The sequence below is a fragment of the Engraulis encrasicolus genome, chromosome 13 (genome assembly GCF_034702125.1).
Source record: "Engraulis encrasicolus isolate BLACKSEA-1 chromosome 13, IST_EnEncr_1.0, whole genome shotgun sequence".
In the NCBI taxonomy this organism is placed as follows: Eukaryota; Metazoa; Chordata; class Actinopteri; order Clupeiformes; family Engraulidae; genus Engraulis; species Engraulis encrasicolus.
This window is the reverse complement of record NC_085869.1, coordinates 55,527,127-55,552,719: the sequence shown is the minus strand read 5'-3', so window position 1 is coordinate 55,552,719 and position 25,593 is coordinate 55,527,127. Positions and strand designations below refer to the sequence as shown.

The 25,593-nt window shown below is 44.7% G+C and overlaps 1 protein-coding gene across 1 annotated transcript in view; it reads left to right on the top strand.

Moving 5' to 3' along the window:
* Positions 1 to 24,553, top strand: part of xrcc5 (X-ray repair complementing defective repair in Chinese hamster cells 5) — a 39,343-nt gene extending 14,790 nt beyond the window's left edge. The window contains exons 14-21 of the mRNA XM_063214342.1: positions 1,863 to 2,059; positions 6,591 to 6,678; positions 7,156 to 7,225; positions 9,304 to 9,413; positions 13,092 to 13,188; positions 14,190 to 14,257; positions 19,173 to 19,247; positions 24,129 to 24,553. Coding sequence (XP_063070412.1) covers positions 1,863 to 2,059; positions 6,591 to 6,678; positions 7,156 to 7,225; positions 9,304 to 9,413; positions 13,092 to 13,188; positions 14,190 to 14,257; positions 19,173 to 19,247; positions 24,129 to 24,143 — 720 coding nt within the window. The 3' untranslated portion in view covers positions 24,144 to 24,553. The remainder of the gene's footprint in view (positions 1 to 1,862; positions 2,060 to 6,590; positions 6,679 to 7,155; positions 7,226 to 9,303; positions 9,414 to 13,091; positions 13,189 to 14,189; positions 14,258 to 19,172; positions 19,248 to 24,128) is intronic.
* The last annotated feature ends 1,040 nt before the right edge of the window (positions 24,554 to 25,593 follow it).

The window sequence follows — 25,593 nt, the reverse complement described above, 5'->3', positions numbered from 1 at the left end:
TTGTATTGCTCATGCTACCCTTGACTTGTCAGTACCCGGTGATGCCACATTTTTCGGCTCAGCCCTTTCCGAGATATGAGCTATTCTAATGGGGGCAGCGTTTGTTTAGATTTTAAAAAAATTGAACATAGGCCTACTCCAAATATTTTGCCAAAAGGTACCGCTGTTTGCTAGTTGTCTGCTGATGTTGTATAACCTTTTTGGATGTTTTTGGGAATAAATAAAAATGTTTTTTTGAAATTTAAACAAAGCACTGCCCCATTACAATGACCAGGATCTCAGAAAGAGAAAAAAAAACTCAGGTACTGACAAGTCCAGGGTAGAGTGAGCATTACAACTGCATGTTGAATTTGACTGAACTGGTCCATTAACTGGAATTGAACAAACGTCTTTGGGCCTTCTCGATGTCTCTTTAGTGGGAAATGCCTGGAAAAGTGTTGCCATCCTGCAAACATGGTCCAGCAATAATTACCACCATACTGTATATGTTCCTGACAAATTGTTTATGTGTTTTGAACTGCATGTTGCATAAAGTTCAAAGTAATTATTGTGGTGGTAATTATTCCATGCCTCTCCTTTCAACCCCCTGGTGTGTGCATGCAAAGGGAGTGAGTCCACTCCTCCAATGTCTGTCTTGTGTGTGTGTGTGTGTGTGTGTGTGTGTGTGTGTGTGTGTGTGTGTGTGTGTGTGTGTGTGTGTGTGTGTGTGTGTGTGTGTGTGTGTGTGTGTGTGTGTGTGTGTGTGTGTGTGTGTGTGTACTGTGTATGAAATCCGGTGCTTCTTTGCCCCCTGTGGAGCCGTGGCTGCTGTGAACAGCAAAGTTAAATATCATCTAAAGAAACAATGTAATCATAACACCTTGTCCCCTCCCCTTGTACTCCCCCATTGACTCTGCATGCCAAGGGCCTGAACACCGGTGCTTTCCTGCCTCCCGTGGAGACCTGGCTGCAGTGAACAGCAAAGTTAAATGTCATCTTATGAAACAATAGAATCATAACACTTCATAATCATGAGCTGAATCCTGGCTATGTGAAGAACAATGTCAAATAAATATCATAAAATAAATCTATGTAATCATAACAGTTCATAATCCTGAATGTTGTCCCATCCCTGTGCACTCCCCCAGTGTCTGCATGCCAAGGGCCGGAACCCCAGTGTCAGAGACGGTTTAAATGCAGAATAGAGAATTAGAATAGAGAATCTTTGCCAGTGCCCCCTGCCCCCCATCATGGAGCACAACCTCTGGTAACACTATAATAATGTTCCTTAGTAAAGACTCAGCAAATAATTAACTAATGATGAAGAAAACATTAACAAATGTTTTTTATTATTAACTAAGCTTTATTAATGCTTTATAAAATATCTACAAATGATATCTGCAAGATTTTACACACCTTATAACAGAGTATTTTATTAATTTACAAGCAACTTGTAAATGTTTGATAAATATAAAATATTAACATAGCATTTCCTAGTCATTTACAAGCATTTGTTTACATTTCCTAGTCATTTACAAACGTTTGTTAATGTTTTGTTCATCAATAGTTAATTATTTATTAAGACTTTATAATGCTTTTTTGCATCCATTATTCTAAAGTGTTACCCAACCTCTCTCTCCAATTGCACTCTGGTCTTCACTTTCTCGGCAAAAATCAGTCTACAACGACCATATTGTAGCACATTGTTGTCATCCTCACCCTACAAGTGTCTGCATGCCAAGGGCCTGAACCCCGGCGCCCCCCTGCCCCCTGTGGAGCCCTGGCTGCAGTGAACAACGATGTTTAATACCAAATAAGGGAACCATGTAATCAGAACACTTCATAATCCTGAACCTTGTCCCATCCCCTGTGTACTCCCCCAGTGTCTGCATGCCAAGGGCCTGAACCCCGGTGCCCCCCTGCCCCCTGTGGAGCCCTGGCTGCAGCGTGTTCTGGAGAGGCCCCGGGCGGTGGAGGCGCGCTGCCGGGCTCCCCTGGAGGAGGCCAAGAGGAAGTTCCCCCTGAAGGAGGTGGTGCGCAAGAAGGAGCAGAAGACCAGCACCGACGTCTTTGGCAGCAGGTGAGGAGAACATGGAGCTGCACAATTAAAGGAGAAATCCGGTGTAAAATGGCTTAAATAGAGTTAAAACGTGATGCTGAGGGCTAACTCTGGCCACATAAATTTCCTCCAGATGAGCGCCGCATTCCGAATTCCAAGCGCTAGTCAGAATTCCTGAAAGTTGGCTTCTGCTGTGATGGGTCGGCACCGAATTAGCCGTCGTAATAAATCTCTACTTTCCTAGTTCTCTATGCCTCGCTTTACATGTCAACAACCCTGTGACTCTGCGGAAGACGTACTGAGCAACTTTGAGATTTATTTCCATGGCTAATAAGGTGCTCACCCATCACAGCAGAAGCCAAATTTCAGGAATTCTGACTAGCGCTTGGAATTCGGAACGCAGCGCAGGTATGGAGGAAAGGTATGTGGCAAGAGTTGTCCCCCAGCATCACTTTTTTTTTTTACACCGGATTTCTTCTTTAATTGCAATTAACTGAAAATCATAATTATGATCCAAATAATCGTGATCATTTTTTTCCATAATAGCGCAGCCCTAGGAGAACACTACAGTGAGTCACAGTAGTGTTGCTGTAGACTAACCTTTGCGACAGCCACATTACATTACATTGTAATACAAAAGTCAAAAGAGTTCAGTTCATTAATCCCAAATGGGTGAGGTGAACATTAGGTTATGGTTACTGTAGTTTTGCATTACATTGTGTCATATTGCATCACATTGCATTTTCAGCACTAAGTAAGGAGAACAGTGCACTACATTGTGTTGCATTACATTGTTTTACATTACAACAGCTGAAAGTTCATGAATCACCAGTGGGTGAGGAGGAGAACACTGTTACAATCGTGCTCCATTACAGTATTTTACATTACTGTTACATTGCTGTACATGGCATAACAGTAGCCAGACGAATTAGGCTACTCATTCACAGTAGGGGTGTACAAACCCCAACTCCGATGAAGTTGGGACGTTTGGTAAACAGTGAATAAAATCAAAATGCTATCATTTTCATACATATATCGCGATATAATCTGACGATTCAATCGAATCACATCGTATCATGGCGCATTCTTAAGTATTGAAATTAATTGAATTGCTGGCCCCTGCCCAATGCCCAATGAAACGTAATTGGAAAAAAGTCGAATCATATTGAATCATATCGTGGGGTATTCTTAACCCCTTAGCGCAACACCTATGTTATAAACTTACTGACACCAAAATGGTAATGTCTATGTCCCCCATACTCAATTAGCGGCCCGCGGGGCATCTATTTTTGGCCCTTGAATAATTTTGGGGGAAAAATCGCGCCACAGACGCTATGAAGAAGCGTGCCGTGCCCCGCCCTCTCAGGCAGTTTCTCCCTCTTTGCTAGTCACTCACTGCAGGCTCCGGACAGAAGCACCTATGAGGGTGGCATAAGAGGTTGTGAGGTAGACTACAAGGGAAGGACTGTATCAGAGCCTGTAAATAAACAAAGTTCTCTATGCCTCGTTTTTGGGGTGTTGGCCCGGCCCGGCCCTTTATTGGGAGGAATTTAGAAAAACTGACCCTCGGGGACTTTTTATTGAGTATCCCTGGTCTATGTCTTAATCTGTTACCTAAGGCTCTCAGCACTATCATAGCAATGTTGTTATAATGTAGTTGAGTATTTTCAGCAAATAGTGAATAGGCCCTCCGGCGACCCCTGCTGCAGTAAGAGGCTACGTAAATAATTAAATAATTGAATCGCATCACATCGAATGATAAGATATCAATGGTGAATCGTACCGTCGTGGAGGCTGTGATTTACACCCCTAATTCACAGTGGGCAAGGCAAAAAAGATGCATTATTTTGCTCTACATTGCTATAATTGTCCAGGGGATACTGTATGAATCACTCTACCAATATTAGGTGAGAACAATCGTGGGAGTCAGACGTTTTTGACTGTGCTAACTCGCGTATGATTTAGGATGCCCCTCTATCCGATTTATCTCAGCATAAGATTAAGCAGCTGCTGATAGATGTGCAACGTGAAAATGGCCATGAATTTAAATTGAATCACCAAATATGTGCTCAATGAAAAGCCCTCTCTCACACAATTTACGACCTGAAGGTTCACCAAGTCACAAACGTCGTCATGAACGTGTTTGGGAATCGGGAAACAGACCAGGAGTGAGGGGGACCAAGTTTCTGTTAAAAGCAGCGTTACAGCACTCTGCGGTCTAAAGTCAAGCGGTCTAGAGAGACCTAGCTCAGAAGTGCCAAGCACGAGGGAATGCCAAGCAAAACTATTTCATTTCTAGACTCCATAGTTCATAGTGGGGGCGACTGTTTATCGTATTAAGGACCCGGTGATGTGAAAACCTTACTTTTTTGGACCGGTACTGAGAAATGTGTCGAATGTAAAGAGAGCTAACATCTGCCCAAGGCAAATTCCTTTTGTACGTAGCACTGTATAGTTTGGTTGGCCAATCAAACTCATTCTATAAACGGATTTAACGGTAAACCTCTTGTGTTTGTAACAACATTGTATGATAAATTATGGAGTTCACCACCTTTCTTGGCTGGTGTAAGTAGGACAGGACGAGAACGTATCCTGCTTGTGTCATGAGCATACTTTAAGCCCAGCGTTGTCATTACAAACAGGGTTTTACTTTGAGGCCACCATTGAAGGTTTATACTGTGCATTTGTTGGATTGTATAGTTGTGTTGGAGTCCACACATGCACTTTGTCCGTGTACAGGAGTTAAATGGTCTATATATTTCATCACTTGGAAATTGAATTTTCCTTTATGGCTACGTTTCTATTCATTCAAAGTGATAAAGCATTATCCCTGTCATTGGTAAGAGGAACTCAGAGACCCTTTTTTTCCCTTCATTTTACTGGGTGTTGAAATTCCATCGTTTTAAATTTTAGGCTGGCTCACAAAAGGTAACTTGTTTCAAAGTGTCAAAATGCAGACAGAGAAAGATTGCTTTGTAATGGGGCAATGTTCAGACCTAGTAACAGCTCTGGAAAGCTTTAAACACCTAGTATTATATGAAAAAAGAATTATACAGCACTCTTAGGGGTGACTTAAGGGGCTTTGGGAGAGAAGTGGGGGTGTAACAAAAAATGCGGGACTTCTTCAGGAAGCAGGTGTTGGGTTTCAGGCTTTAAATCAGCAGCATTTTGGGGTTTGCGGGGAGAACGGAACGACTTGGGGACTCGAGTCAAGCAAGTTCCAAGTTTTTTGGAAAGAGAAAGCGCTTTTTTGAGATTTGTCTGTCTCTCTGCCTGCCTGCCTGCCTGCATGCCTGCCTGCCTCTGTCGGTCGGTCGGTCGGTTTGTTGGTCTGTTGGTCGGTCTGTCTGTCATTAGAAAAAAGTGGGGGAAAGAATTTGAAAGAAACAAAATCATGCAACGTCATGGCTCACTGGGAAGGTCTTTTTTTAGAATGTCATTAGTCTGTCTGTCTGTCTGTTTGTCTGTCTATTAGGGAGAAAAAGTGGAGTGGAGGTGAAAAGAACTTTTGGGAAAAAATTGCTGGCCATGGAAAGCTCCTAATGAGTTGCGAGCGGTGGGAATCGTGGGAGCCCCAGGGAGAGAGCTGAGGGAGCCTGCACCTGGCTACTCTCTTCAGACTGCAACCAGCAGCAATACATGGGGAGTGGAGAGATTTGGTGCGGGGCTGGACTAGGAAACAGAGAGAATAGGAGCTGGGGAGATTGGGGACTAGGAGAGAGAGAGAGGGAGAGGGAGAGGGAGCTGAGGTCGACTGCTGGCTGTGTTTGAATGAGGCCCTTTGTGTTGTGTCTTCACCTTAGTCTCTCCGAGGTCAAATGGTAAAACACACATGTGGAGCTTTATGTTGGCCCAGTGGAGATGGAAGGGGGTTGGCTCACGTTGTGCTATATCTTTCAGCTCACAAACGTAACTCACTTGAATGTCCAATGGCTTTGATGCTTTGATGGGCCGCTAGGAAAGAAAGTGTGTTGGCCTCAGCTTGTGTTCTATATTCACTTTACACACGTCCTAGGTCAAATGGTAATACACACATATGGAGCTTTGATGGCCCAGTAGTATTGAAAGGGTGTTGGTTTCAGCTTATGTTATCGGTAATGGTAAAGGACACATGTGAGGCTGTAGTTGATCTCCACTTGTGTTGCAAATGCTAACACAAACACCCAGAAGCTAACTCACTGCAAAGGTGACTTGGGTCAATACACATGTTGTGCATCATAATCAGAAAGAGAAGGAAAGTAATGGCACAAACGCACAAAAAGCGACTAGGCGACTACGGGGTCAAATGGTAAAACACATGTGTGGAGCTTTGATGGCCCATTAGGCAAGGAAGTGTGTTGGTCTCAGCTTGTGTTGTACATTCATCTAACTCACTTTGAGGTCAAATAGACACACACTCGCGCGCGCACACACGCAGACACACACACACACACCAATATGATCATCTTCAGCTGGCCAGATAGGAAAGAATGTATTCTTGGTGTTCTTAATTAAGTGTTTTAAAAAAGCAAAGCAAAAATGTTGTTTTCTATTTGTGCAATTGTTTTTCCAGTAAAGAGGAACCAGATGCGAAGAAGGCCAAAGTGGACGAGGATGAGGAATACAACTTGGCCGACGTATCCGCAGGCACTGTCACTTCTGTAAGGAAAAGACCCCAGATTTACGACCCAGTGCACACACACACACACACACACACACACACACACACACACACACACACACACACACACACACACACACACACACACACACACACACACACACACACACAGACATACACACACACACACACACACACATACACACAAACACACACACACACACACACACGTGTGCACCATAAACCATATGGCTGCATACATAGGTGCACACAGGGCTGCTGACAGGCGTGGACATACAGGTCACTTGTTCTAGGCCCAGGGCGAGAGGGGGCCCCAGAATTGGATCATTACATTGTGTGTATTGAGTTTCGGGGCCCTTTCAGATGACGTTGTCGTGGGTTCAGCTAAAGCAATCAGCGGCCCTAGGTGCACAGATGTGTGCAGTAGCAAGGAACAGCTGTTTGTCACAAAGATATAGATCCATACTTGAATGTCTGCTACTGTTACTTTTGTCAGGTGGGGAGCGTTGACCCGGTCAAAGACTTCCGAGCGCTCATTCGGCAGAAGACCCTCTCCTTCGGCGAGGGTAAGTGTTTGCATTGCTAACAGTTTTCATGACTGGAATGTACCCAACAAGCATAAAATGGGTGGGCTCAGAAAAGAAGGGAAAAATTGGTGGGCTTGCTCCCAAAATACATTGGTTATTTTTTCATTAGTAAAACTGTCAATCAAACATGTTGAGTCTTCTGGTTGGGCGGTTTCCTTGAGTGACATCGGTTTGGGCCTATGTGAAGTCGCCTTGGGCTATGGCAGGAGTGGGAAACCTTTTTCATTCGAGGTGTCACTTAAAATGATATAAAGTCCCTCGAGAGCTGTACTATGAACACAAACCAGGATACCCCCTGCACCTTAGGCCTATATTGAAGGCAGCCACCTTTACAACAGACACCACCTTCAGTAGGTCCCCTGAAAATATGTCATTGTACTGTAAATATAATTTATAACATTTCTTTACAAAACATGTCATATTTCATGTGAAACTGCTTGACATTAAAATTGGATCAGGGGCCAAGACTGTGTCAAGAGCTGTAAACGGCCCTCGAGACTAGGTTCCCTAACCCCGGGCTATGGCTAGGGGTGGGCAATATGACAAAAACTGTCATGCCACGATTTTTAAATCACGATCTTCCATCGAAAATAGAGAAGCATCAAAAAAAAAAAAACTGGCATTTTATATACCGGTACTTGCAATTTGTAATTAGCAATTAATTAAATGTAAGCACACTGATGACACTCTCATAAATTGCACATTTGAATACAATAATGTAAAGAATAAAAGTGAAGACAACAACACAAAGTAAGTACCGGTAGACATCACTCTGATACTGGTAGTAAACTCAATGAAATGACGATCTATACGATTTCTCCACTTTGGAAGATTCAAGACGATCTTGTAAGATTTCATGATTCCCAATTTAATATCACCATATCTCCCACCCCTAGCTATGGCCACGTGTCCCAGGCATGGGTGGTCTCCTGCTCCTCGCTATAAGTTAGTCTATACATACTTGCCTGCATGTAAACTCTCTGCTTCTAAGTTGCTTCGTGCCTGGCTTGTCTGGTCTATTTCAGCCTTGGTGACCCTCTTCTCTCTTCTCCTCTCCTCCACCACCTCCTCCCTGCTCCTCTTTCGTCTTGCTCCCCCTCTTCTCCACTCTTCCTCTCCTCTACATCTTTCTCCACATTTTCATCCCTCCTCTTCTTCTCTTCTTTCCGCCCCGCCATCTTCTCCACTCCTCCTCCTCCTCCTCCTCTTCCTTCTCCACATCCTCCTCTTCTTCTTCTTCTTCTTCTTCTTCTTGTCCCCCCTCTCATCCACCTTCTTCTCCTCCTCATCCCCCTTTGTCTCTTCCTTCCTTCCCCCTTCTTCTCCACTCCTCCTCTTCCATCTCTTCTTCTCCTTCATCTTGTCTGCTTTCTCCTCCACTCCTCCTCTTTCCCTGGTCTTCGGGTTCCTCCTCTTCTGCACTCCTTCACCTCCTCCACACCTCCTCTCTTCTGGTTCTTCTCTGCTATCTTGACCCCTCTCTCCTCCTCTTCTGCACTCCATCTTCTCTACTCTGCCGTTCTCCTCTGTCTTGTCCCCTCTCTCCTCCACTCATCCTTTCCCCTGTCTTCCTACTCCTCCACTCCTCCTCTCTTCTCGTTCATCTCCTGTCTTGTCACCTTTCACCTCCACTTCTCCTCTCACCTGTCTTCCTCCTCCTTTTCTTCTTCCTGCTCCTCCTCTCTCCCCTCTCTTCCTCTTCCTCCTCCTCCTCCACCTCCTCCTCCACCTCCACTCCTCCTCTCTCCCCTCTGTTTCTCCTTCTTCTCCTACACTCCTCCCCTATTCCCTTTTGTCTTACTCCTTCACTCCTCCCCTCTCCCCTCTGTTCTTCCTCCTCCTCCTACACTCCTCCTCCTCTCTCCCCTCTGTTCTTCCTCCTCCTCCTCCACACCTCCTCTCTCCCCTCTGTTCTTACTCCTCCTCCTCCTCGTCCTCCACTTCTCCTCTCTCCCCTCTGTTCTTCTTCTTCCTCCTCCTCCTCCTCCTCCTCCTCCTCCTCCTCCACTCCTCCTCTCTCCCCTCTGTTCCTCCTCCTCCATGTGCCCTGTCTCCAGTGTGTCAGCAGTTGACCCTGAGGATAGAGCAGTTGCTGGGCAACAAGAGCATCCCCTACTTCATAAAGGCCATCACCTGCATCCAGGCCTTCAGAGAGCAGTCCGTTAAGGTGGGAGCGCACGCACACACACACACACACACACACACACACACACACACACACACACACACACACACACACACACATGCACACCAGTGCTTGACACTAACTTTTTCGCTTACCAGCCATGTTGGCTAGTGGTTTTCCTGACTCACTAGCCATTGGGCCTTTTCACTAGCCATAATTTTCTTAACCATCATAGCAGCTTTAATTAATTATATAATAGGCTGTAGGCCCTAATGTAATGTAGGCTAATATAATATAATATAATATAATATAATATAATATAATATAATATAATATAATATGCTATAGGGCCTAATAATTAGAATTGTTAGGCCTATTAACTGGTCCATGCATGCATGGTATGCAAAGAACAGATTTACTGATCTGAGGAATGGCATAGCCTATAGTATAGGCCTATTTATCATGCAGAAACACCAAGCACAGTGTTGTGGAAGGGCACAAATGTAAGCTACACGAGAGCAAAATATTTTCGTCTTTAATCTGGAGGGACTTCTTCATATCATATAGGCCTATCTGTGGAGGTCGCCGTCCAAATTGATGCGCAAAGTAGATAGCGTTAAGTCATTGCCAAGTTCGCCTGTCCTCGGTCATGGATGTGGATTGGAATAACACCTCTTCTGGAATATTTGCTTATAAAAGTATAGGCCTACACTAGAAAGCACACACAGATGCGGTAACTACAGAAGGGGCTACGACTTCCTTTCATTCCGTTTAATAGTGAGTTGCAACGGGCGCAAGGCACTTGCGAAGGGACATGCAACGGGATGCTTTTGTGCAGTCTGGAAGGCTACTACTGCGCGTTTTTTTAAGAACGGTTTGACAGTCGGGAACAACATCACAAGAAACATGGAGGAATATTAAGGTATGAAGACATAGGCCTACAGGCAAATCAGAAAATAATTTAAACCAAACATTATTAATACCGCATGTGTCCTTGTCTTATCACTGCGCTAATCAGTCTTGAGACTTTCACAAGAGTAAGACAGACTGACGTGTTTTCCTCTCGCTTTGGTCATTTTAATGTCCACTACTACTAAGTATTGCACTAATGACAGATCGCAAAACAGGTCAGTTGAGATGAACTTCGCTACTTTATTTTCACGTGAAGGTTTCCAGTAACATTTCCACAACGCACAACGCACGCTGATGTCCCGGTAGCTCGCCTCGCTGTCACTCCTCTTCGCAAGACTAGCCCTATCAGATTCCTGGCTTGCGTGAGACACAGGTGACACGTGACACAGGTGCTTCATGGGTATTGTAGGCTCGCGAAATCGCATTGTATTGCTTTTGTAGCAAAGACGGTCCGAAGAAAAAAAACTACAAAATGCGGTGCCTCATCATTCAGAATAGTAACGGACCCGCCAGAATGGCTAGTGAACCTTCGGTATCTACTAGCCAACGCTGAATTTCACCCGCATTTGGCTACCTGGCGTGTGTTAGTGTTAAGCCCTGACGCACACGCACACACACTGCTAAGTTAGGATAGTAGTCATACGGAGTGGGAGGGGAGGTTTTTTTTAACAGAAGTCTTGAATTGCTGTCCTTTATATGTGGACCACACCAACTGACCTAGAGTTATGTGAGATGAGCTCCTTGCCCATGTGTTTCAGTGAAGAAGTAGATGTGTGCTGACTTGCAATCTCCCAGTGCGGCACAATATGATTTTTTCCTCTGTAATTGTGAGGGGCATACTGCTACTTTTTTTCACAGCATTTACTATCTTTTGAAGTTTTATGTTAGTTACATTTATTTGACAGTAACCCTGCTGTTTTATATTATATTTGCCTCTTTGGGGGGTATTTGGGTCCTTAACCACCCCCCCTCAAAACACAAGAACACACACACACACACACACACACCCACACACACACACACACACACACACACACACACACACACACCCACACACACCTTTCTTGCGCCCCCATGCAACTCAAACTAAGCACCCAATAGATCTAGGTTTTATGTTGGTTACGTTTATTATCCCAGTACCCCATTAGATTTGTCTCCTAGGGCCTTAAAATCAGAAAGCTACCACCCACCCTCTCCCCTTACCAATACTTCCATGCAACTGAAAATAAGCACCCAACAAATGAATTCCAGACTCGGGGAGTGTTTTCCATCCTGTACTGTACTTCCCTTCCTCCGCGTGTCTGTCTGTGCCTCTTGAAGTGTTAATAAACCTGCTTCGCCTGAAGCCATCCAGGGGCCTAATTTTAGCACTACTGCTGACAAAGGAGGGGGAAATGGAACGCTTGACTGCTAACCAGGGCCGCTGACAGCTTTGGCCGAGCCTGGGACAAAGTCACCTAGAAGACCCCTGTCTGCACGTCCAATACATACAATGTAATAAAGGACCCAGTTCTGGGCCCTCTCTCTCTCCCCCTGGGCCCCGGACAATTGACCCCTTTGTCTCCCCCTGCTGGACTCCCTGGTGCTACCCCCATTGCCAATGAAAGGGGCCCCTTTTGTACAGTAACAGTATCAACAAAGGGGTTTTGCCAGCAGTAATTGTTAGCTTCTACTGGAGACAGTACTGCATATCAAAAACTCTGTAGAAATTGGCATCAGGAACACATGTAGGCACAGATTTTTTGATTTTTTTAATGCTCATTGAATGGCAAGTATCGTGGCATCAAAAGAGGGAGGAAAGGAATGCTTGCATTGCCACTCCATTGGCAATAAGGGGGGGGGGGCTTTGTTCTGACTTACAACTGTAACAGTAACAGTATCAACAAGGGGGTCTTTGCCAGCAGTAATTGTTAGCTACTACAGGGAAACCGATAGGGGGGGGGCAAAGGTGTCAGTTATCCCAGGCCTGGGCGGGGGGGGTTTCAGATTTGGGTCCTCAATACACTACATTATTGGTATGAGGGGGCCCTTCAGATGGCTTTGTTTTCTGGGGGCCCGTGCTAAACTGTCAGCGGCTCTGACTACATCTGACTACAGACGGTAGCTGTAGATCAAAACCAAGTGGAACAGCAATGGGGGAGACGACGGCCAAATGGAAACGGGAGTCAGAGGCTCCCGTCGGAGTTTGTGTGTTTTAGTTCAGAAAAAAAAGAGAATGAAAGAAATGTTCTACGTTCTCGTGAGCACAGTTAGATGGCGGTTTTTAGTGGTGGGAGGATCGGGGAGCGGGGGATTTTCAGGTTTGAACTCAAAAGGGTTTGAACGCAAAGACTTGGGTGGAAGAAAAAAGAAATGGTAGCAGGAGAAGCCAAAAAAGGGAAGGAGTAACTGAATCATGCACGTGTGTGTGTTTCCTTTGTGTTACTATACTGACTGTGCGTGTGTGTCACTGACTCTTTCTGCGTGTGTGTACGTGCATGTTTGTGTGTGTTTGTGTTACTATACTAAGTGTGCGTGTTTGTCACTGACTCGTGTGTGTGTGTGTGTGTGTGTGTGTGTGTGTGTGTGTGTGTGTGTGTGTGTGTGTGTGTGTGTGTGTGTGTGTGTGTGTGTGTTTGTGTGTGTTTGTGTTACTATACTAAGTGTGCGTGTTTGTCACTGACTCTTTTGTGTGTGTGTGTGTGTGTGTGTGTGGTTTTTTTTGTGTTACTATATTAAGTCTGCGTGTGTGTGCGTGTATGTCACTGACTTTTTTCTGTGTGTGTGTGCGTGTGTGTGTGTTTTGTGTGTGCGTGTGTATCTTGGCAGGCGGCGAACGCTGAGCTCTTCAACAGCTACATGCAGTCGCTGAAGAGGAGTATTCCAGACAGGGGCCTCCAGGAATTCTGGGATCTGGTCTCCTCAGGTGGGAATTGCTGTGCGCTCGGAGATGGAGATGGGGACACTGCTCCTCTGTGTGTCATCCTGTGGTTGGGGATGGTGTGTGTGTGTGAGTGTGTGTCTGTGTGTCTGAGAGAGCAAGAGAGAGAGCGAGAGAGTGAGAGTGTTCTGTGTGTGTGTGCGCACGCTCAGGCGCATGCGTGCGTGTGTGATTGTGTGTGTCGTCTGATAATATCATCAGAAGTGTCTCCACATACTGATGTGGTTGAGCGTTTATACTGCACAGAGTACAGACAGACGAGGGGCCCCTGCCAACAGGAAGCTCCAACTCTGTCTCTCTCTGAATGCACATGCTGAAGGAAAAAGTCTTGCTTTGAAATAAAATGGACACATGTTTTAGGGAACAAGGCTATAATGCTCAGTGTAAGAGTACAGTGTTTCAGAGTTAGTTCCTACCTTTCTCATGTTACTGATGAAAACGTTTTAATACACTGACTTAATTTTGCTATTCCTTTTTAAAAGTATCTACATATATGATGTACTTACTCCAAATACTATACTGGGTCTTACAGAAGCCCTACATAATTGATGGTGTAAGAATATGTTAAATAGTTGTTCCACACTTTTCTTCACTGTATCCAACTGATGTAGCAAATGTAACTGGGAGTTCTACGCCAGATGCGTTGTGGACGTAGCTGATGTGTGAGCACTTGATATAGACATATAATTGTTGGAATGTGGCTGTAACTTTGCCTGGCTCTTGCCCGACCTGTAGTTCTGTGCAGCTTCCTGAGCTCCACGACTAGCTGTAACTGTTATTAGAGCCTGGATTTTAGCTGATGTTTAAGGTGTGTTCCTACTTGGGTGCGTGTTTGTGTGTATGCACGAGTTCCAGACACACACATGGGCTATATTTTAATAATACCAATAATAATAATGGTGATGATGATAATACTACTACTACCACTAATAATAATAATAATAATAATAATAATAATAATAATAATAATAATGTTCTCTCTACAGATGGGCTGTCTCTGATCAGTAGAGAGGAGGTGGAGAGCAGTACGGTGTCCCAACAGGAGGCCAGCAAGGTTTGGCAAAGTCTCCATTCCCTCTGGCTATTACATAACTATGGTTTCCTTCTCTCTCTCTTTCTTCTCCCTTTTCTCCTACTCCCTCTTTCTCTCTCTCTTCTCATTCCTTGCCTTAGTCCTCTATTTCCTTTTCCTTCTTTTTCCCTCTGTCCTTCTCCCTTTCCTTTCCTTTCCTTTCCTTTTCTCCCTCCCTCTCTCTCTCTCTCTCTCTCTCTCTCTCTCTCTCTCTCTCTCTCTCTCTCTCTCTCTCTCTCTCTCGCGCCTCCTATTCCCTCCTCCTTCTCCCTTCCTCCACTTTTCCCTCTCTGTCTTCTTCTCCCTCTCTCACTTTCTTACTCTGTTTTCTTCTTCTCGTTCCCTCTCTCTTTCTCCCTTTCCTTGTTCATCTTTCTACGCCGTCTTCCCCTCTTTCCTCCCTTCCCCTGCCTTCTCTCTCCCTCTTTCTGTCTATCTCTCTCTTCAACTTCTCCTGCCTCTGCTGCTTCTTGTGTTATTTGTTCTTCTTCCTTCTCTCTCTTCATCTTCCCTCTTCATCTTTGTGGTTTCCTCTCCTCTCGGTCTGCTCCCTCTTTCTTTTTTCTTCTCCCTTTTTTTCTCCCTTTTCTGCTTCTAGTGTTACTCGTGTGCAGCATTGCTTTGCTGACTCATACAGACACATCAGGAGACACACACACACACATGCACATAGGCACAGACACACAAACAAAACACACACACAAGCAGATGTTGACACACACACCCACACACACCAGGACACACACACACACACACACACACACACACACACAAACAAAACACACACACAAGCAGATGTTGACACACACACCCACACACACCAGGACACACATGCACACAGGGACAGACACACAAACAAAACACACACACAGGCAGATGTTGACACACACACACACACACACACACACACACACACACACACACACACACACACACACACACACACACACACACACACACACACACACACACACCAGGACACACATGCACACAGGGACAGACACACAAACAAAAAACACACACAGGCAGATGTCGACACACACACACACACACACACACACACACACACACACACACACACACACACACACACACACACACACACACACACACACACACACACACAGGGACAGGCACACAGGCACACAGGGACAGACACACAAACAAAACACACACACAAGCAGACACACACACACACACACCCTGATGCAGACACACCAGTACGCGCAGACACACATGCACACAGGGACAGACCCACAAACAAAACACATGTACAGTCAGATGTTGACACACACACACACAAACACACACACCCTCTTACGTAGACACACGCAGGCATACATGTGCACACATATGCACACAGGAAAAGACACACAGACATAAACACACATAAATATAAACACACAACAAAAAATGTGCATACACACTCATAGATAGATGTTGACACACTAAAATACTCTCACCACACAAATGCTCAGACGAATAGACAGATGCGTATACACAAGGCTCCAGACAAACTGGACTCAAACACACCCACGCACAACAAAAATAGGCAAATACTCAAGACAAAATGGGACACACAACAACGCGCACACACACACAAACTGACAGATGGAACACACACACACACACACATATGAATTCCAACACACACTCGCAGGCCTTGTGAGTGGGTCCCTGTGTGTGTGTCCAACCCAAACATCTGGCAGAGTCTGCCACCCCAGCCAAGAGCTACTTCTCTGGAAGCCTTAGGATCTGCCACAGCACATTTATAACTGACTCATCACCGGACTAGGGCTGAGTACCGATCAGAATTTTTCGGTTTCGGTTCCGGTTCCAGAACCTACGTTTCAATGCCGGTTCCTGACGGTGCCATTTTCGGTTCCTAATTTATAAACACTGAACGAAATGTTTAAAAATCTCAAACGACCACCGAGCCTACCTCATTATCCAGTTGAAGTTCCCGGGAATTTATTTTAAATTGAGAACTACAATCTAAATCCAACCCTATCCATTTCGTGGTTGTGCATCTTTGCATCGGAGCATCAGGTCATAGTCATACAGTCGATGTTCATGGCAATCGCGCAGACAATCGTGCGAATTTACCTGATTACAAACTGAACCAGCATGAAGTTTTGCATCAGCCCCAGACAACTTGAGCGGCAAAACAACAAGGAGAAACTCATATTTCATTTTTTACGCTGCACACGCTCCTTTTAAAACATGCCCTGTGTGAGGGGATTTTGGCCTCGCGCAGGGACTGTTAAATGGAAAAGCATGGTGTACTGTCTGACCTGTCACTGCCGTCCCGTTGACTGTCAGGATTTGGCCTGTTGAAACTTTTCCAAGTTTTGTCTTAAAATCAGGCAATTTCGCAGTTTTTGTAGCTAACAGGTATGCTGTTCTTGCAAACACTTTTAAAACAAGTAAGGTCGCCAAATTCCGCCCACTTCACTGTGAACGTGATAATGTCACTATTTCAAATACTATTTGATTATGTTATCGTATATTTTTGGATAGCGGCAACTGTGTAGATGAGGTAATGAGCAATATTAGCTAACATTGGTGGCCCTTTCTATCGTAATTTGGAGATAACGTCCAGCATGTCCAAAATCTAGTTTCAGCACAATTCGCCGGCGAAAGGCTCCCAATTCCGCCCGCTTGATTTCAGGTCACGTCGGTATTTCCGTTAGCCTACTGTTATTCCTTCATGCTGTTTTGCTTATTTCGTTCACACTTTGCAGCGTGTAGTCCTAAAGCGAAACAGGGAAGCAGCCAGGGCAAGTTTTTAGCCAGAATGTCGTCGTGAAATTAAAGTTCCACCTTCATGCTGCCATTACGACACCCTTCATTACAATCCTGTTTATGGCCGTTTGACTCAGTTTTAAATGTCATCACCGTTTCAAATTGTATGCATACGAACTCCGTATCATGTCGATATCCATTCCTGACTTAAACAGTGGATACATAATTAACTATCATCACTTATAAGTAGGCGGGCGGATTTGGGGAACGGGCGGAGGCGACTTGGCTATAGCTTGTTACGCACGCAGTGAAGCACTGGGCGCGCTCTGTTTCGAGTTCTTTGCATGGTCCGTAATTATAGGATACCAAACGGAAAAAAAATATCCACATAGAAGAAATCAATTCTTCAGTTTCAACAATACACGTTACTGCCTTCCGTGGCACAAAGAAAGTCTCTCGCGGCCAAAAGTGACTGAGCTCACCTGATGCTTCTGATATGAGTTTACATTTTATTGACATGAAATTTAAACTTTGCAATGATTCACGGTGTAATCCAAAAAGTCAGAGAATGCGCGCACCCACCACTAAAGGGAAAAGGTCCCAATCACTGTTTGATGGGTCATGGTGGAGTGAACAGTGTTGCCGACTTTTACTTTCCTCATACGCCGATGTAACCATCTGCGTGAGAATGATGGAATGCTTCGTTTGCACACCTCTGGCTGTTTCTTGGCTCGCAGTGGCTGTGTCGAAGACAAAGTTTGAATTCTTTGCCGTCTACAAACGCTAGAAATAGGCTACTCTTCTCGGTAAACCTACACAAATTAAAGATGGGCTGATGGTAGTTTCTCTCGTAACAGCGTTAGTATCCATAGATGATTTGACGACCTGTTTAAAAGGGGGTTGTAGCCTGCCAGCAGTCTCTGCAAGCCAGAATGATCACAATTAATGTTACCAGATTTTTTGCCAGAAGCGGCTGCCGTTCTGACTGCGTTAACGTTCTGGGATTATAAATGCGAAATGATAACTGACGTGATGGACATCTAGGAACCGAAATGTGGAACCGACAGCCAAGGCACGTTTCGATGCCAAGTAGAACCTTAGCCTTTCATTCAATTCCATTAAGGAACCGAATTTCGGTACCCAGTCCTACACCGGACTGTTGTGCACACACACACACACACACACACACACACACACACACACACACACACACACACACACACACACACACACACACACACACACACACACACACACGCAATGGCCCATCACCGGCCTGAACACACACACACACACACACACACACACACACACACACACACACACACACACACACACACACACACAATGGCCCATCACCGGCCTGTACACACGCACGCACATACACACACACACTTTGGCCCATCACGGGCCTACACACACGCACACACATCCCCAAGACTTGCCCAATGTGCTCAACTGACTGGGCACGGACAGTACAAGTCACCAGTCTGGACCCACTGAACACTTCACATCCTGGGAAAACGGTGTATTCCTTCAAAAACACACACACACACACACACACACACTCACACACACACACACACACACTGTCACGGCTCTGATCCCATGGAGTGTACTGCTTCAAAACACAAATACATGCGCGCACACACACACACACCGTGTCATGGCTCTGATCCCATGAATCGCTTATGGTCCTGGGAAAAGGTGTACTGTCTCACACACACACACACACACACACACACACACACACACACACACACACACACACACACACACACACACACACACACACACACACACACACAGACTCACTGCTCTTTTCCCACGAAGCCGTGGTAGTTGGGGAAACGGTGCACATACACACCAATAAATAATTGGATTTTGGTCCAGGTAAAATAACATGGTGATGAAAATACCAGGCCCTTCCTCAGAGATTTATTTTTTATGCACACTGCAAATCATACACATCAAAGCATGCCGATAGACAGAGGCCGACCACACACACACACACACACACACACACACACACACACACACACACACACACACACACACACACACACACACACACACACACACACACACACACAAACACACACACACACACAGTGAGCGATGCTAATAATAACAACCATTTCTCTCTCTTCAGTTCCTGTACATGGAGGAGAAGATGGAGGAGGTTGAAGCTCCACCAGCGGAGGACACAGGAGATGTGGACGATCTGGTCAGTACACAGTACTTCATTCATTTCCTTCAGGATTAATATAGGATCTACTACTACTGCTGCTATTACACCTTTTGCTACTATTACTACTAGTTGCAAACTACTACTACTACTACTGCTACTTATTACTACTTTTGCTACTATTAAGAAGAAATTTGCACCATGGGCCACAATTACGTTTTAACAACAACTATATTCCTATATTCCAACTGTATTCCTACCACAACGGTTACGCTTCGCGCCGAAGAATGCGTCTTGTCCAGTCAGATACGTATTGCAAAATTATTGACCAGATCTAACTGTATACTACTACTGTACTACTACTACACCTATATACTACTTCTGCTACTGTTGCTTACTGCTACTATTACTGCAGCTACTACAGTATAACCGTACTACTGCTACCACTACTACTACTACTTCTGCTTCTGTTCTTCTTTCATCTTCCCATCACACTCATTAGTTTTATTCATCAGATTATAAATAGACTTTCAAAAAGCCAGCGTTAAAAAGTCTTTCCTTGCCGTCGTAACACAATATCAGAAAGAAAACGGAGAAATGTGAAATTTGTGAAGGGTAATCTGCCGTTTGTGGACACAGATGGCCTGGGCATTCCCATTGAGCCATGTCCTTAATGCATGTGGATCATTTCTTCATTTCTCCAGGAGCTGGAACGTCTTAGCTTAGAGGAAATGCTTGGCGGTATCCTGGCCTGCCTGCCTGCCTGCCAGTCAGAAAAGATGAGTGTAGTGTAGAGTAGAGTAGGGCCTTGTGTACTGTAGAAACCCTTCATTCAGCCTTGGAAAATCATTTAGGGAAGGGTGGTCAGAGAGTAAAAAACATTTACTTCTTTTCATTTTTCAGAAGAGTTTGAGAAGAGTAGAACACTTTCATCCCAAGTATGTTGGTTAATTTGTGAAATCGTCGGTTTAAGTTCTTAAGATTGCGTTGCTCCGCTCCATGAGTTATTAAAAGTGCACTACTGTACGACAGTTGCGGAAGGAGAAACAAGTTCAAAACAAGCAAGAAACAACAAGAAAGAAACTGTTATCCTTACAACCTGGGGGTCGAAAACGTGCTTTAGAGTTACTGTAAGCTGATTGACTTGAGGCTTAACGGCAAAGGCACTTTCAAGGAAGAGAAGAGAAGCAAAGTAGCCCTGGCACACTGTAGCATAATACCCTTCCTGTAATAATTCCCAGATTCAAACAAACGATTGAAAGTTGAATGCTCTCTTGTTCTCGCAGCAAATACAAACAAATGTTTCAGTTGTTGATGTTCCAGATGTTTTGCCACTCAAATGCTGTGATTGGTCAACATGCCAGACGTTTTCTGAGGACACATCCAATTGACAGTTGCTGAGTTGACAGAGCTGAGTTTAAAAAGTTGAACAATTTTCTGCGCCAGACTCTCTTGTATGATATTATCGGTAGCCACTGTCACTCTACTGAACTATAAAACACAAACGATAAGAGAGCCTGCCAGTTTTACCAAATACCATCCAATGGTCAATTTGTCGACTAGGAAACAAATTAAGTTGTGCTAAAATTGTTCACAGACACTTTCCTCAACCCATTTGAACAAAGGCGCCACATTACATTATTGCGTGTAAAACCCATGTACTTTTGAGTTGTTATGCAATCAGAAAAGGCAACAACATCTGTGTCATTTTTAATGTGTTCATGCAAAAAGCTCAGGGATACCCGGACAGGCATATTTATTTGGCTCCATGTTTTAAAAATGTTCTAGTTGTTAACGTTCCAGATGCTTTGATCGTACAAGATGCCAGAAGTCTTCCAAGGACACAATAGCCTTGGTCTCATTAGCCGCGCTTCAGCGGCCCGGGGCCGCCCGGGGCTCAGGAGAGTGGCCGGCTCGGAGCTGCCGGCCCGGGCCATTTTTTGCCTGATCGGACTCATAGCCGACCCCAGGCACATTCAGGTACACGCCTTGTTTGTGAAACGTCAGTCGGGCACAGCCCACTTTCGCCCCAAATCACAGAAGGACAACAACAGAACGACAAAGGAGGAGAATAAAATGGAGCAAACTCTGCTGGAGCAGGTCGCCGTTTGGCTCGTAGCCTACGGACAAAGACGACAAGAACTGCAAAGAAAATGGCTTGCCTTTCAAGAACAGTTTTATTACATGGCAAAGTTGTCGATTCAGAAGCTGTATGGGACGCAGCGCATGTTAAGAAGACAAAGACGCATGAAAATACGAGCAGCTCGACAACTGAGAGTGAACAGAAGGAGACGTGCGAACATGCCCAGTTAATCCCCCCAATCGCGCACAGAAGCATGAGCCCCGGACATAGCGAGACATGAATGTGCAGGTAATTGAATAAGTTACCATGTGAAAGGAGACCAAATCCCTGAGACATAGCACCTTCATCAGTTGCTATAGAAAATTATATCATAGCCCCGGACATAGCGACACACCCCCTCATTGCGGCGTGCCACCTGTCTATTCATTCATGTTATTTCCATCCATTTGACATTAAAGCCCTTGTGTAAATTTCAAACTGTGTTTGGCGATCAGTCTGAAACGTGCGATATAGCCTACCAGACCTTCGGCGATAATAGCGCAAAAGCTAAATAAGCCGACATAAATGTCATGTGTGAGTATTTGTGAGACACTTTTTATTGGTGTCCAGTGGAAAGCATGCCAAATCACGATAATGGCACAAGAGTTGGCGGCTAAAAGCAGAAAAAAGCCGACATGACTTAGCTATGACATCCCAAGTTTAAGTGTAGTGGTGCCCATGATCCGATAACAACAAAAAAGTTATGTTGACTAAATAACTTTAAAAACACAAACAGAAGTGCCAAGGTTGCATCCTATGAAATTATGCCATAAGAAAGCCAAACACCCCAAACTAATGCTTAACCATAATTTGCCCAGAATTTAGCGATAAGTCCCCCATGCAGCCACATTTTTACACAGAGGTTGACCCCGCCTCCGAGCCTCGGCGGTGCTTGCTGGCCCATCGAATTCGACGGGCCAGGGAAATCGGCCCTTAGCCCCACAACCTGGCCCGGCGGCCATCTTTAGCACCTAGCCCCCTTTTGATGAGATCACCGTCAGCCCCCTTTTGTCCGGGCCAGCCCGGGGCTGGCCCTGCAATGAGACCAAGGCTATTGAATTGACATGGCAGAGCAATGGTCAATGTGTGGACTAGGCAACAAATTAAGTTGCGCTAAGTGTTCATAGACACTTCTTAAGCCTATTTGTACAAGTGCACTTACAGTATTCCATGTAGAGTTATATAGGCAACAACATCTGTGTTATTTTTAACTCAGACATGCGAAAAGCTCTGGTGTACCCTGACGGGCAGAAGTTTTTGGCTCCATTTTTAAAAAATGTTCCAGATGTTTTGCCCCTCTAATGCTTTGTTTCGTCCAAATGCCAAAAGTCTTCCAAGGACGCATTGAATTGACACGGTCGACCAAAGCACTGCGTTTAGGAAGTTGTACAATTTTCTGCTCTGGACTCACTTGTATAATGGTATCGGTAGCAACTTGTCACGCTACCGAACCATAAAAATAAACAATGAGGAAATGTGCCAGTTACACAGATGTATCCACTGGTCAGTACAGCCACGGTCGCCTAAGCTTTTATTGTTCCTGTCTTAACTCGTGTAATGTGAACAATAAAACCGAAATCGTGTCGCTTCTGAGCTATAAAAATGGAACAATATGCCAATCTAACAAATCTAACGATTATGTTCACTACATCAATGTGTGGTCCCTAATATTGTCAGTAGCAACTGTCATACTACTGAACCATAAAAACAAACAATTAGAATCCAATGCTTCAATGTGTGGTCTCTGTACGTTTTGCAGTCACTGTCATTGAAGCTTTTCCAGTACCAGACTTGACACAGTTCCTACTGCGCCATCCAGGCTCCACTGTGGCCTGTAATTCTGGGCTCTGTTCCCCTCTCACCTCGCCAATCCAAAGACAACCCAGCGGGGCTCGCTTTCCTGACCACACCGCGGGCTGCTCGCTCTGTGGACCATAGCGAAACGCTGCTTTTCAGCACCCCCACCCCAAAACAGAATGACTAAGACTAACCGGCTTGCTCGAGAAGGTTAAAACCCTCCCATGCTGTATATTTCCTCTGCCTATGCTCTTAACACAGGTGACCTTGCATTGAGTAACTAATCTAAAACACTGAAGAGTAGTTGTATTAAGCTTTGGCGAATAGGCAGGAACAAATATGTAGCATGATTTTTATTTTTTTCAACGTGGCATGACTGACTGCCTCAGCCTCCCAATCTTATCCGGCAAGTGGTTCAGATGTGTACACACACACACACACACACACACACACACACACACACACACACACACACACACACACACACACACACACACACACACACACACAATCCGCCGCTCCCCAGCAGGGGGTTCTGACCCTCTCTCTAATTACCGCTGCGGGTCTCCATCCATACTCCCAATGTCAGGGTCCTCACTAAACACAGACTGCATACACCCCCCTACAGCTGCAGGCATCAGGGGGCAAAGCACACTTTTGCCTTTGGACCGCTGTTCTGTCCAAATGCACTGCTTCATCATGATGAGCTACACAGTACCAATATAGGATGTCAACATACTACAGTAGCCCAAACCCTAACACCTACTGTAGGGTGTTGTAATGGCTTGGTAACTCGGCCCGACAGGTAGCTCATATCAACACGACAGCAGCGCTCCCCCAAAGGACACTCATTACTCCTCTGTGATATTTTTCAACAGGAAAATGGAAGGTGTTAGTTATCATCAGCATCCTGGGAGCCCAGCCAGGTGCCTGTATAAAAACAAATGACCTGACAACTCCTCCTAATGCCATGCTTTTTTTTTTGTATGTGTCCTTAACAGCTGGACATGATGTGAGGACACAGACATTGGCGTGACGACCAAAAACTCCATTTTGTCTACTCTACACAACAACAGGATTGGATTCTCCGTCCAGAGATTCTAGAACGCTACGATCGGCCAAACTCTAGAATTCTAAATTCCAGAGCACTACACTCTAGTTGTAGAATCTTTGCTCAGCACTTCCAGCCGTGCCTTCATGAAGGAATGAATTGCACATCCAATACTGTACTTTTGATGCAAGTTTCAAGTTGCTGGTGTATGTTAAAAGGGGCCAAGTGTGGACAGTTACTGTTTGATTTACATCTGGATTTTCTCATAACTGTAGAACTGACAAGATTTCTCGTGATCTTTTTATGTGGGTTTGTCAGATCATAATTATGTGGAGACAGTGCTAGCTGTTAATAAAAACCAACTGATGACACTGATATTAGAGTTAAAAATCATTTGTGTGTGTGCGTGTGCGTGAGTGTGCAAGTGTGCACTGATGTTCTCCACTGAACTGGGAGCATTTGATTTTCATTTAACTGACAACTAGGGGAGAAATACATTTGTTTATTGAACTCAAAGGCACCCTGCAGAGATGGTACAGCATGTCTCTTTGGTAACCAGACCAAATAATAGCTCTTTCATAGTAGGAGACACAGACGTATATTTTTCTCCCCTTGAATTGTGTAGAGGTGGTTGTGGCACCACTAATGTGATTGATTATTAAACACTGAGCAGTGAGCAGTGAAACATAAGCTTCTGCCCTCAAGGCGTCAATAAAATGAGGTAAAGTTTTTTTTGTTCTGTTTTTTTTTTCGTTCTTTTTTTTGTACCTGACAAGTTTCGGCTACTTTGCCACTGTAGCCTTCGTCAGAAGAAGGTCCCTCTGACGAAGGCTGCAGTGGAGAAGTAGCCAAAACGTGACCTTTCTTGAAATCTTGAAAACTAACTTTTTTGCTAATAATAGCCTTGTAAAATGGGGGTCTCTACAGTATGTCACTACAACCCAGTCTCACACTCAATGTATCAATATATGATGCCAAAGCTATAGGCCTACTGTCTTACAGTATGCCCCAAGCCCCAAATGCTCCCCTTTTGCATTGCCTGATTACACAACAGGTCAGGTTGCCTAGGCCTAAATCTTTTCCTAAAATTTAACAATCGCTGAAATGCATGTATGCTTGCCACAGTGGTTGCTTTTTTTCCTCACCAAGGGTTGCAAAGGAGATACAGTATATCACGAAAGTGAATACACCCCTCACAGTTTTGCGGATTTTTGAGTATATCTTTTCATAGGAAAGCATTACAGAAATGTAACTTTGACACAATGATTAGTGACCTTTTAACAACATATTTAACCGCTTAAATTTCTTGTTCACTCAGAAAAAAACTAAATACAGCCATTAATGTTTGAACATGTACTCACAAAAGTGAGTACACCCCAGATTAAAATCCGGTAGAGAAGGGGCTATGTTGGCTC